General features: G+C 34.6%; 1 protein-coding gene across 1 annotated transcript; it reads right to left on the bottom strand.

The window, feature by feature from the left end:
- Positions 1-395: 395 nt before the first annotated feature.
- On the bottom strand, positions 396-1,683 carry LOC130799519 (ethylene-responsive transcription factor 2-like). The gene has a single exon (XM_057662636.1). The coding sequence runs from the start codon at positions 1,475-1,477 to the stop codon at positions 653-655; it is 825 nt and encodes a 274-aa protein (XP_057518619.1). The 5' UTR covers positions 1,478-1,683; the 3' UTR covers positions 396-652.
- Positions 1,684-14,319: the final 12,636 nt, after the last annotated feature.

Genomic DNA, 14,319 nt, shown 5'->3' on the forward strand with positions numbered 1-14,319 from the left:
GGCTTGTAGTGGGTGATAAGGCAGTCATGTTGATAGTTGGTGGTGTAGGCTATTGTCTAGGGAGGGTGGCTTAGTGCTCCTCTCCTTTTTTAAAAATTTTTTTAAGACTAATTGTTTTTAGAAAAGAACATGAATCGGTGTAATACCATGTAGGATGTTGAATCCCTTTTGTATCGGTTACTAAGGGGCCAAGTGCTATAAAATTAGATAACCCTAAAGTTTAAATTTTTTTAATATTAATCGAAAATTAGAATTTTTTAAATTAAATTACACAAAATTAACCTCTATGTGAAAGGATTATTTGATTTCCCTAATTTTTAACTAGTCATTCCATTATCACCTTCCTTTTCAGCAAACTATACTTGCATATGATGCTTTACATTGATTCAACAAAATTGTGGTGTGCAAATGTACAAACAATATCATTTGATTTGACAAACAAATACAACCCTATTCACATCTCATTAAACCTCCTAAAATATAATGTGAGATCCACCATTCATTACATTACATCTCTTAGAACTCGCCAAAACCATTGATAAGCTAGTCATCTACTCATCCTAATCTATAATAAAGTAGATAACGATTTCATTACCAATCTTAATCATATTCTTAATTCTAATAAGATTTTTTTTATATTATTTTTTTTATTTTAACTAACTAGTTGATCGCACAGTGGCAATGTGACAACACCCACTTGGCATCCCACTTGTTGGGTCCCTTCAACCTCATTTCCCATTCGCGCAACTATACCGTCTTTTTTCCTTCTCTTGTGGGACCCACTATCCGATGACGAAGTCGATGTCGATGACAATGATGACATGGATCTCTGAGGTTTTGATCGCCTTGATGTAATCCGAACCGGATCCGGTTCATCCGAGTTCACTCGAAACGGGAAGTTTAGCAATGCTTTCGACCCGCGCATTCTAAACGCGGCCCGATCATAAGCCAAGGCCGCGTCCTCAGCCGTCTCAAATGTACCGAGCCAAACCCGGGCTCCATTCTTTGCTGGGTCCCTAATTTCAGCTGCAAACTTCCCCCATGGACGTCTTCGGACCCCACGGTAATGTTCTCCCCTCGACGGAGCAGCCATAGCTTTCAATACCGGAACTGGGTTTTCAATTGGTTCTGGTTTATAAATCGTTACCGGATCATCTACTGGCTCCGGTTTGATCATTATGGTAAACGGAGAATCCGACCCGGTTTCTGAATCGGGTTCCGGCGACCATCCAGTATGTACAGCGTCCTGGAGAACTCCAAAAAGAAACATATCTTCAGAATCATCTTCTTTTAATGGCAATTCACCCCAGTTATTTGTCAAGCAAGGGTATAATCTACAAAAGCTGAAATTCCTACTATAAAACGGAGCCGACCCTGAAATTATCGCCGGAGCTCCAAAGCTTCTCGGGTCCCAATCTTCAAGTAATTGTAGCCTAAGTGACTCAAGAACTGCTAAATCACTTTCTATATTACTCATCTTTTTATGAATTAGGTACTTCAGAATTTTTCTCAAAAATTAAAATTTTGATGTGGGTATTTAAGTTTTTAATTCAAAACTTATAATCTTGAACCGGGTAATTGAGAAAAAAACTCGAAATATATTCTTTTGAAATGTTTATTTTTATTGAAGATTCAGGTTATTTGTGAGAATGTTCAAATTTGGTAATCTTTTTATGGAAGAAAATGAAGGAACTATATATATATATATAGTGAAAAATGGTGCATGAACCTAAAGATCAACTTGGCAGTTGATGGGTCCATGAGACTAAACAGAATGACAAAGATTTTTCAAATTCTTTGCTTTTTTATTTATTTTATTTTTATACAATTTGTTTTTTTTTGCTTGATTCCATTTTCTTAATACATCACCAGCTTCTACGAAAGTTCATACAGTCATACTATAACAAGTGGAAAATGTTTAATGTTCATTAAATAATTATGCACGTGTTTGGAAAAAAATGAGGAATGGAATGACGTCATTTTGATTTTACTATTGACGAAGAGTTTTTGGTTGAATACAGATTTGTCACATAATGTGAACCTACTTCTTCTCACCTTCCTTGTTTTCATACTATGTTTTAGGAAATAAGATTATTCTTTCCGCAATAACAATCTTTTTCGTTCTCTTCATATCTTTTAATAAGAAATATATATAATCAATCGTATTCATTTAAATTATATTACTTAAATTGAATTAGATCATGGTGGCGTTATGTTGCATGCTTGCTCATTTTTCTCAAATGTTTTCCTCTAGATTTGGCTAACTTTTTTTTTTTTTTTTACCAGTTGTGGGGTCGTGTACTACGTATAGGGCTGAATAGAGTTTGGTCTAAACCATAAACCAAATCGGACCAAACTATAATTTAAATATTTAATCTGGTCTACGGTCTAAATGGTCTGGTCCGGTTTTTTTTAATTAAAAAAAACGGTTTCCGGTCCGGTCCCGGTTTTAAAATTTTCAGACCAAACCGGACCGGAAAACCGTAATAAATTCCATCTGGTGAAACAGTAAACCGTAGACCGAAACTCGTAATTTCCATTTTGTTTAAAATTTTAAATGTTAGTATGTTACTTTTATAACATTATGAATCAATAGAAGCTCTGAGCCTCTGATTCTGAAGTTCTCCCTCCCCTTGATCTCTTCTCCAGTTTTCTCCCTTGTTCCTTCTCGTTCTCCCTCGATCCCTTCTCCTTCTCCTTCGATTTCTTCCTTCTCCTTCTCCCTAGATTTCTCCCTCGATTAATCTCTGAAGATTCTGAAGCTGTGCTGTGCTTCTGTGCTTCTTCGAAGCTTCGACGCTCCTCCTTCAACACTTCACCACGAATCAATTGTAGAATCTCGTAATGTAAGTATATTGGTTGATTTTTTTATTTTTTAGGGTTTTTTCATCAGTTTTTGTTTAAATTCGAAGATGAATGGATTGCTTATGGTGGTTATGGACGAATGGATTGCTTCTGGTTGTTATGTTAATCCTAAGAAAATGCAAGAAAATGTTAATATGTTGAATGTCCTCCTTCAGTTTTTTTTATTAGTTTTTGTTATGGACCATTGGTAGCCGATGGTGATACACGACTGAACACAAGTACCACCGTTAAAAATAAAGCCGTTGAAGCTAAAAGCGGCCAAAAATAGACTATTAGATCGATAAATCTTAGAGCTATTCTTAAAATGGTGAAAAATGAGGCTGATAAAAGTACCCCAAATATTATATGGAATTTGAATTTCATGAAATGCTGTTGAATCTCTATTTTCTGGGTTGATTAAAATCTGAAAAGTTTGGGAGGTGTAAAATTTGTAATTTTTGTGAAAAATTAATTAGGTTTTCTTTGTTTGGGGATTCTTGAGATTGAACTTTTATTTTGTTTTGTTACTCCTAATTGTGGGTGAGGATTTAATTGTGCTGCATGGTGGTATAGTATTATCTGTCCAGTACAGACCTTTGTTTGTATCTACAAAATGGGTTTCAAAATCATAAAAAAAATAGCATAGTATTTCCATTGGTGTAAATCAGAATAAAAGAAAATAACACATATAATCTCTTTCAATTGTAGATGTCGTTGGATGAACCTTTTATAGTTTGTGATGAAAATGAAGTGGATGATCAGAATGGTAATGAAATCAAAAACGACAAAGCTATGAGCAAACAAAGGAGGAAGCTTGTGAAACCAAGATCCGACATATGGGATCACTTCACCAAATTTACAAACAAAAATATGGAAAAGAAATGTAACTGCAACTATTTTGGTCGTGAATATAAGTGCAATCCTAGAGTAAATGCGACTAGTACTTATAGAGCACATTTAAGTAAGTGTCCTAGATTTTCACTCAATAACAAATCAAATGCTACTCAAACACAATTGAGTTTTCAATCAAGTGCTAATGAACAAGGGGAACAAGAAGCTCACATAAAGAGATGGATGTTTAACTATGAGGCTTGTAGGAAAGGCTTAACGTTCATGATAATTTTTGATGAACTTCCCTTTAGATTTGTTGAAGCCCAGGGGTTTAGGTACTTTTGCTCACAGATGCAAAATAAGTTTGTGGTTCTTTCTAGAATGACTGTTGCTAAAGATTGTTACGATATGTTTTATTGATAATGATTGGAAGTTAAATAAAAGAATCTTAAGCTTTTGTCCAATATCAAGTCATAAAGGTCAGGCCATTGGAAAGGCAATTGAGAAATGTTTGCTTGCTTGGAGTCTTGAAAATGTGATGACCATTACTGTTGACAATGCTTGTTCTAATGACAATGAAATTTCTTATTTAAAAACAAGAGTCAAAACGTGGGGAACTAGTGTGTTGAATGAAGAATATTTGCATGTAAGATGTATTGTTCATATCATGAACTTAGTGGTTAATGATGGTCTTAAATTAGTTACTGATGCTGTTTGTCGATTTCGAGGTGCTGTTAAATTTATTTTATCTTCTCCATCTAGAATCGAAAAGTTTTATAAGTGTGTTTCGGATGAGAAGATTCCATCAAAAAACATGTTGTCTCTTGATGTGGTCACAAGGTGGAACTCAACTTATTTGATGTTAAGCATTACTTTGAAGTTTATATTGGCATTTGAGAGGTATGATGGGGAAGATCCAAATTTTCATGAGCATCTTCTAGATCCCTGTGGTTATGGGAATGATTTAGGAAAGCCTACTACTGATGATTGGGACCAAGTGAAGAAATTAGTTCAATTATTAGAAGTGCTTTATAATTTAACTTCGCGTGTGTCTGGTTCACAACATGTTACTTGTAATGGTTGTTTTGATGGTATAACTGATGTTGATTGTTTGCTAAAAGAATTGTGTGAAAGTCCTGATTATGAGTTTAAGGAAATGGCAAGGAGAATGAAAGAGAAGTGTGATAAGTATTGGGGGGATCCTAAAAAACTAAATGTTATGCTATATGTTGCTGCTGTACTTGATCCTAGATATAAATGGGAAACTGGGAATTTGGGATAAGACAAACGTACACAAAAATAATGATGAATCTGTAGTTTTTATGCGGGTAAAGAATGCCCTTTATGATTTATATGATGAATACCATGGCTTTCATTCCACATCCACAACAACGAACCAAAGTGATGGTGCTTCAAGTTCTAGGAAAGATGTAGAACCTAGTCTTCCAAAAAAAGGACTTATGAGATCTAAAATTAAAAAACTCAAAGAGTCTCGTAAGGATGGGGAATTGACTAAACAGAGGTGGAGAAGTATTTAGATGAGGTTACAAAAGAAGATGGAGATGGCTTTGATATTTTGACATGGTGGAAAAACAATAGTTCAAGGTTTCCCATTCTTTCTCTTGTAACTCGTGATGTGCTAGCCATTCCTGTATCCACAGTTGCATCGGAAAGTGCCTTTAGCACTGGAGGTTGAGTTCTAGATTCATTTCGAAGTTCATTAAGTCCAAAGATGGCAGAAGCTCTTATTTCTTGTCAAGATTGGCTTCGTGCTTCTTCTCCAAAAGTTGAGGAGTGCTTAGAGGATATAGCAAAACTAGAGAACGATATGTGATCTTTCATATCATGATTAGTATTATGTTTATTTTATAAAATCATAACTTTTGATGTTTTTTTTTATTGTATAGAGTTATTGAAGATCAATTTGGCTCCTTTAGTTTTTGACGTTCCTTGATGCAATGATGCTTATTCATGGATGAAGTCGCTATTGCTGAGTGCTGATTACTGACTACTATGAATTTACTTTATGTTCTATATTATAAAATTAGTGATGTACTTAACTATTGAAAATTTTTAATGTTTCGGATTTGGTGATGTATTTTGTTTACACATTATCGTTTATCTTAGATTCTCAATTAAAAAAATATAAAAAAAATAAAAAAAACCGTAGACCAGACCGGTCCATGTGCAGCCCTAACTACACATGTGTTCCCCCATTATACACTATCAAATATAATAATACGGTTTTATACATTTCTATTAAGAATAAAGCAAATGAAAATATTCCAATGTTAATGTGTGGTAAAGGATGAACGATGCAAGGCCCGGAGATGTAAAGTTAATAATACGTAGAATAATTCAAGTAAGACATGGATAAACATTGAAGTCCTTATATGTGCTAGGCACTTGTCTTGTTATGGATGATTATTGTTTGATTTAGACTTCAAATATCTACAATGCATAATTGTGTTTTTTGTCTTTACTGGCAATTTTGAGATATATGTAATATCATTTATTGAGCTCTCTTCTATTAAATGCACTTTCAGGTGCAAAATATTTTGCTTTTAATGTTTCGTGACTATATAATACTCCATTGCTCATCAACTTTGCAATGCTGAGCAAAATCAGGGAACCTGTATGTTGGCTATGAAGGATGTACTTTGTTGTATGAAAAGAACTTTGTTAAAACAGTCTTGGCTCTTTTTTCATTCTTTACAATAATACTCAAGATTTTCCACACATTTGAAACAAACACTTTGCCGATTTGATAGATGAACCGTCAACACATAGCAAGCAAGAGGAAAAGTACGAGGTAAGATGGCAGTGAAAAGAAAAGAGGTATGTTAGAAGTGTAAGTAAATCAAATGTACAAGGATATTGTCTGAAAAAATGACAAGGTGTGACTACGGGAAAATGCAAAAAAATTGACATCAAAATCACTCAAGGCGAGAAAGATTTTTAGGCACACCTCAGGAGGAAGATATTTTTTTGTCTAGAGGGATGACTGGTCCACTTCGACCACAATTTTCATCCAAATGAGCAAACTGCTATTTAAATTGAGCAATATCACTACTAACACAAAGAACATGATTAATAAAAGTAACTACTAAATAAATAAAAATAGAAAAGGAAATAACAAAAGCAAGCTAATTTACCTTTTGTATTACATAGGATTTAAAGTTCTAGTTCTAAACAAGAAAGGAAAGAATAAAAACAAGCAAATTAATCTATTAGCTGCTTAAGTTCAACCTCTCAAATCTGGAAGCAAGCTAATTTGCCTTATAATTTTTTTTAAATGTCTTTTTAAATGTTGTAATCAAGATCCTTGAGTATGGCCATCCTTAAGATACTTTCCAGCAAAGATTTATAATTTTTTAAGCCATAACTCATTCTTTTGTTGGCAAAACTTGGCTAGGTGATGCAACACCCCGACCCCTCAGACCGCCGGTGACTACTCATAGACTATAGACTAGCCCCACAAACCAACGCAACTCTTTCCAGCGCACTTTGGCCTTACTCGTGCACGCCCGAGAAAACTTCCCAGGAGGTCACCCATCCTAAGATTGCTCTACAACAAGCACGCTTAACTATGGAGTACTTAGCAAATGAGCTCCCATGTAAAGAAAATGCACCTTGTTAATATGAGTAGTCTATCAATCCTTTTTCAAACTAAATTTGGGGTATTACACTCATCCCCAGTTAGGAATACAACGTCCTCGTTGGATCGTAATTTCAGGATCTTTTCCCCCGCTAGGTGCACTAACACAATCAGCCACTGTCGCAAGGTTGCTCTGATACCATTTGTAACACCCCGACCCCTTGGACCGCCGGTGACTACTCATGGAGACTGTAGTCTTGCCCCACAAACCAAGCAAGTCTTTCTAGCGCACTTTGGCCTCACTCGTGCACGCCCGAGAAAACTTCCCAAGAGGTCACCCATCCTAAGATTGCTCCACAATAAGCACGCTTAATGTTGGACCTCTTGAGCTTTGATGATGACTACACTTTATTTAAGCAAATATGTCTTTAGAAATTGTGTGCAGGTTGATATCCGATATTGATTATGATCATAGATAGCACTTAGGACTTGGTTTATGGAAACATACATGTCGAAAGGATTCAAAGGATGCTAGGGGAATATATCGCTTGGGATGTAAAATGGAGACAACAGATCTACTGCTTCCAAGTTGGATGTTCTAGCAAAACTGGAATTCAGAGACAGCGCACTGTTCCTGAGATGAAGTCAGCCTACGTTAACTGGAAATTCTAATTATTTATTTTTAATTACTATTTTTAGTTAATGTATTAAATAAATTTAATCTGTTGCAATTATAATTTACTAAGGTTAATTGGCAAAGCTTTTTCTAAAAGTAACTAACGTTTTAATTAAATTTCTTTTAGGACTTATATTTAGTAAGTAAATGCAATTTACTAAATATAGGAACAGCAGCCGGTTTTCCTAATTGTTTAGAATAACCGATTCCTAAAATAAGTAAATAGGTAACCATCCCTATTATTAGTACACTAGTGGAAAAAAATGTATTTGCTGCTCATTATTTGCTGCGGCTTTTGTGTATTAGCAGCAAAAAATAGGAAAACGTATAAAAAAAAAATACTCTAATTGCTGCGGTTAACCCTTTGACCGCAGCAAATACCCTAGCATCATGCATTAATTGCTGTGGTTTTTCCACAACCGCAACAAATAACCCTTCAAAATTAGCTTAATTGCTCTGGTTCTTCCACAACCGCAGCAAATAACCCTTCAAAATTAGATTATTTGCTCCGGTTTTGTTGTGAACCGCAGCAAATGACCGTTGGACAAAAACCCGCCAGTTTCTTTTTATTTCGCATATCTTCTCAAATACGTTATACAGTACAGTTGTTCATTGAAAAAACGCTTCATCTTCATTTGTTTTTCGTTCCTCTTCTACATCTTCACAGACGTATAAGATTAAGCATCAAGATCATTTGTGTTCGTTTCTTGTGTTCATCTTCATTTTCACAAACGCTGTTTTATTCATTTGCTGTTATTCATCTTCATTTGTGTTCGTTGCTGTTCATCTTCACAAACTTTTCGCTGTTCATCTTCACAAACTTGTTGCTATTCGTCTTCACAAACTTGTTGCTGTTCTTGTTGCTTCTGTTCATCTACTGTGCATCATCAAACTTGTGTTTTGAAGGTAAATCCTTGCTTCTGTTCTTGTTCATCATCAAACTTCGAATTTTCATAAACCTACTTGTTTCTTCTGTTTTGTTGCTGTTCTTGTTGCTTCTGTTCATCTACTGTACATGTGATAAATATCTAAAAAAACCTAAATTAATTACCTTATTTTTATTTTGAACCAACTTCGAATTTTGTTGCTGTTCTTGTTGCTGTTCATCGAATATAATTATGTTTCTGTTCATCTTCTTGTTGTTGCTGTTCTTGTAAAAAATCTTGTTACGTTGTTGTTGTTGTTGCTTATTCTTGTTGTAAAAAATCGAATATAATCTTGTTGTTCTTGTTGTTGTAAATCCTTGCTTCTGTTCTTGTTCTTGTTGTTGTCTAAATGCTTAAATTTGCTTCTGTTCTTGTTGTTGTCATATTTGTTTTTCACAATTTATCTGATTTAATTATTTCGATTTTAAATATTTTTAGTTGTGTATGTTTTAAAAATTATTAAAAATTAATATTAATAAAATTTAAATTTTAACGAATTAAATAAAATTTTACTTTACTATGTTTCAACTTATAGATTTTACATAAAATACTGATTTTACATAAATGAAATAATTGTTTTGAATTGAAGTGAGTATCTAGTATATTAATGATTGTATTTATTTGCTTGAGGGTTAGGGAAATAGGTGAAATTTTAATATGAAAATATTAATATTGCATTCTTATTTTTCATGTTATTTCTAATATATAGTTAATACAAAATAATAATACTCCTAGTTGATAAATAATACTAGTATATTATTATTTGTGGAGTAAATAATTTTTTGTTCAGAAAGTATTTTTAATTTTTAAGTTTCTTGTTCGTTTAATATTGTATGATTCGTTTATGTTGTTGTTGGAGTTCATTGATAAGCCACTAGACCGGATTTTAAGGGTGAATTGGACTTATGCTTGTTTGTACTCTACGTCTAGTTTGTAGCTAGTATCATAAATTTTCAAATAAGATCATTATTAGGTTATATAATTTGATGTATATTAAAGTCAATTATAACTTTAAAGTTTATTTTTTTAAAAATTTTTAGAAAGATTATTATATTCAAAGAGTTTAAGTACCTTCAAATAATTTGTAGCAATTCTAAAGTGACCAATTATAGTTATAAAGTAATCACCTACAAGTCATCATTAACAATCTTAAAAAACATTATTAATTATTAATTTTTATTGTTTTTATATGAATATTATTAATTATTGTTTTGTTTTGAATCAATTAATCACACTAATTAGGATGACAAACGATCGTTCTTGGATGTATGGAAGCATTTAATCGTCGGAATTTATTGATGGCGTATTAGAATTTTGTAGTATTGCGGTTGAACATCAAGTTAGGAAGGGGGGGAGTTGGTTTTTATTGCCCATGTGTCAGTTGTGGCAATGTATCAAAGGTAGATAGTGTTGATATCCTTAGGGAGCACATACTTCGACGTGGGTTTAGGCCTCAATATCATGAAACATTGCACATAACACTATTTGTTATATATTATTGTGTTGAACGTATTAGAATTGTTTGCCATATTCTTAATATTACTTAGCTTATGTTCTAATATATTTCTATTCATACTCTTTCAGGTACTGATATACAATGCATTTATTCAGAGACGAAATTGTCCCCGAGATTGAGACCTCGGATAATGAGCATCGTAGTAATGACAGCGAAGAAGACCAAATTGTGAGATACGAGCGTATGGCTGAAGATGCTCCACCGATTGACAATGATTTTGAAACTGAAGACGCCCCACCAATGGATGCTCTCACCACTACCAGCAGTAAGAAAAGAAAAGGGCGAGGTCCTACAAAAAACCTCAAAGTCACAGAACCCATGCATTTGGAATACAATGCATTGGGTCAACCCTGCGGAAAATGGCGTAGGCAATATGGAAAACAAGTGGGTCTATGTATCCGCAAGCTTTCCATATTGCATGCATGGAACGAGGTTCCAGAGGGTTTGAAGAACTCTCTATGGCATGATACTGTGGTAAGCAACTTTACTATTTTTACTCATTTATTTTCATTTTAAAATTAATTTGATTGATAGTAATAAATATAATTTTTTTTTGTAGAATCTTTTCCACATCGAGAGTGATACGGACAAGAAGAACGTGTTTCTTTCAGCTGTTGCTGAAAGATACATAGATTTCAAATCCAAGCTAGTAACTGGCTGGATTACGAAGAGCCGTGCCCGTACGACCAAAAAGGTCAAAACGGGAAACGAAGGTGGAGAGCAAGCACCTTCGAAGATGCCCTACGAAATATGGGGTTACATAACGAAGAGGGATTGGGAGGCCTTTGTTGCCAGAAGAACAACTCCCATAGAAGTTGTAAGTATTTCATATTATATTATAGTTTACCAATTTGAATTTACTTCTTTTGATTCAGTCATTAAACTAATACATGACATTCGATTTCTATTGATTAATTAGGAAAAGCGTGGTAAAGCTTCTGATTCTGCAAGCAAAAGGAAGTTTTACCATCGCTTAGGCCAGAAAACGTACGATGAGGTCCGAAAAGAGTGGGTGGATGCGGGTTTATACCCCAATCAAAGTTCATCCACGCCCTCATCTACGACTACCTCCGCATCCATGAATCTTGCTGGAGATCGGGTGCGTGATTGGTATTGCGGGCTTCATTCCCGAGATGCAAGTGGTAAATTTACCATTAATTATCCGGGAACGAAGAAGGTTGCTGATGCTGTGGTGAGTTTTGAAATTATTAAGTATATTCTTCATTTGTTTTGTATTCTTTGGCTTTGATGTACTTATACTAATTGCTATATATGTCACTTTTTATTTGAACAGATGGGCTGGAAGGAAAAAGAAGCTACGGGGGGGTTCACCCCAAGAGGCAATGTGGACGCATTGCATATGGTCTTAGGGAGACACCACGGTGGGCGGGTAGTCGGAAAAGGAGGCGTCCGCGTGGGGTTACAGAAGGCATTCGGCAAAGAGTGTGTTGCTACTCAATCCCGAACGGCACTGCGGGAAGAAGCAGCAACCCTCCGAGCGGAGATTACGAAGGACGTTCTCGCCAAGCTGGCCGCCGTGTTGCAGAAGATGGGAGCACCTATTGTTGACTTGGCAAACTTGATTGTCGAGGATCAGGAAAGTCAACATGGGGATTCTAACGCTTTGGTCGAGCCAACACCCGAGCCCATTACCCCCGTAGCACCCCAGCTCATTATTAATACCCCTGAAGGGGAAAATACCACACCGGAGAACATAAACTTTTTTTCTCAAAATCCGGAGCCAGTGCTACAGGTACATAGTTTTTAAATATATAAGCACTTATTAATTTAAATTGCAACGCGTAATTAATATTTTTTTATGATGCTTATTATACTAAACGACACACTTTTCAGGAGGCGACTCCTTGTTCTCTTTTGCTGCCTCAGTTAGGTGTTGCTAGTGATGGCGACTTAACTGAGGTTGCATATGGTGTGGCCCAGCCAAATAAAGAGGGCCAAACAGTGCATTCAATGCCTGTTACAAGTGGCCACATCAGTGTGGCCGTGGAGACTATTGTAAAGGGGTTTGAAGATTTCTCACTCCCAATTCCAAAGCCAGCATAGAGCCTTGAGAAACTATCAGACACTCTAGGTAGTTTCATCACATGGCCATATGCTTGGGTCCGATTCACTAACATGGTAAGAATCATTTGTACCTTATTTTTTATTTTTATTTTTTTAATTGCATGCTCACACTAATTTAATTGTATAAATTGAAATAGCAAAAGAGTCCAAAGAGATCTTGGAGAGAGGTCGGTTCCTCAGCAAAGGTGTCGACTGGGTCAAAGTCGATGCCAAGCACTCCAATTTTGACTGATGAGGAGCTAAAAGATCTCTCTCAAGATTGCAAATGGCTGCATTATTGTGCATCTCGCATAAGTGAGGAGGACCCAATCATTTTGCCCCTGCTGAAGGAGCAATACTGCTTTATAGAGAGCCCGTTTGTAATTATTGGTCCTAGTGACATCGGGCAATTTTTGAGAGGAGAGATGCTGAACGTAGCTCTTTTCCATGTCTACATGAGGTGATGTTCATTATATTACAAGTTAGGCATTGTTGTTCGTTTAATTGTTTTAATGACCGAATTACTAACAAAATTCTCTTATTTGTGAGTTTCTTGCGGCTTACGAGGAGCTAAATTCTTGCGAACTTCCAATACAAATTGGATGGTTTTGTCCGGAGTCGATTTTGGGTAGTAAATGTAGAAATGATCCAGATCAGGTCAGAGCATACATTGAGACTGCTTTGACTAACTCACTTGCATCTAAACACACATTCATTCTGGCTCCATATTGGGAAGAGTAAGTTTTATTATTTAAATTGAACTTATCTTTTGATTTTTAAAGTCACCTAATCTCTAATTTGTTGATTTTAAATTTGTGTTTGTAGTTTGCATTGGATACTTTTGATCATTTGTCCTTTAACGAACACTGTGCACGTCTTCGACTCATTACAAAAACCTCTAAGCCCACTTCGCAACACAAGATTCAAATCGTTGTTGAATACGTACGTAATATTAATTATTTTACCAATTTGATTTAATTAAGCTATATATATATATATATATATATATATATATATATATATATATATATATATATATATATATATATATATATATATATATATATATATATATATATATATATATATATATATATATATATATATATATATATATATATATATATATATATATATATATATATATATATATATATATATATATATATATATATATATATATATATATATATATATATATATATATATAAATAGTATTACTTTTCCCATGCATTTCAGCGCAATGAAAAGAGTGCGTGGACAAATGGGATCTACACAAGATTCTGGATGCATAGGTTTGGTCTCCACATGTCGTGCAAGGTGGTCTGGTCACTAGTTTGCTGCTGTGTCAATTTCGCGCGTAAAGTAGTTCAAACATGGTTTGTTATGCACGAAACTTGGCACACAAAACTATTTGGCATAAATTATTGTTTCGAAATGGTCAAAATTGAAAATAATAGTCATATGCTAGAAATTAGAAGTTAAGTTGCGATTTTAGGGGTTTTTAAGCGTTTTTGACAATTTCGCGCGTAAAGTAGATCAAACATGGTTTGTTATGCACGAAACTTGGCACACAACACTATTTGGCATATATTATTGTGTTGAAATGGTTAGAATTGAAAATAATAGTCATATGCTAGAAATTAGAAGTTAAGTTGCGATTTAAAGGGTTTTTAAGCGTTTTTGTCAATTTCGCGCGTAAAATGGTCAAACATGGTTTGTTATGCACGAAACTTGGCACACAACACTATTTGGCATATATTATTGTGTTGAAATGGTTAGAATTGAAAATAATAGTCATATGCTTGAAATTAGGTGTTAAGTTGTCATTTTAAGGGTTTTTAAGCGTTTTTGTCAATTTTGC

The sequence above is a fragment of the Amaranthus tricolor genome, chromosome 14, assembly GCF_026212465.1.
Source record: "Amaranthus tricolor cultivar Red isolate AtriRed21 chromosome 14, ASM2621246v1, whole genome shotgun sequence".
Taxonomy (NCBI): domain Eukaryota; kingdom Viridiplantae; phylum Streptophyta; class Magnoliopsida; order Caryophyllales; family Amaranthaceae; genus Amaranthus; species Amaranthus tricolor.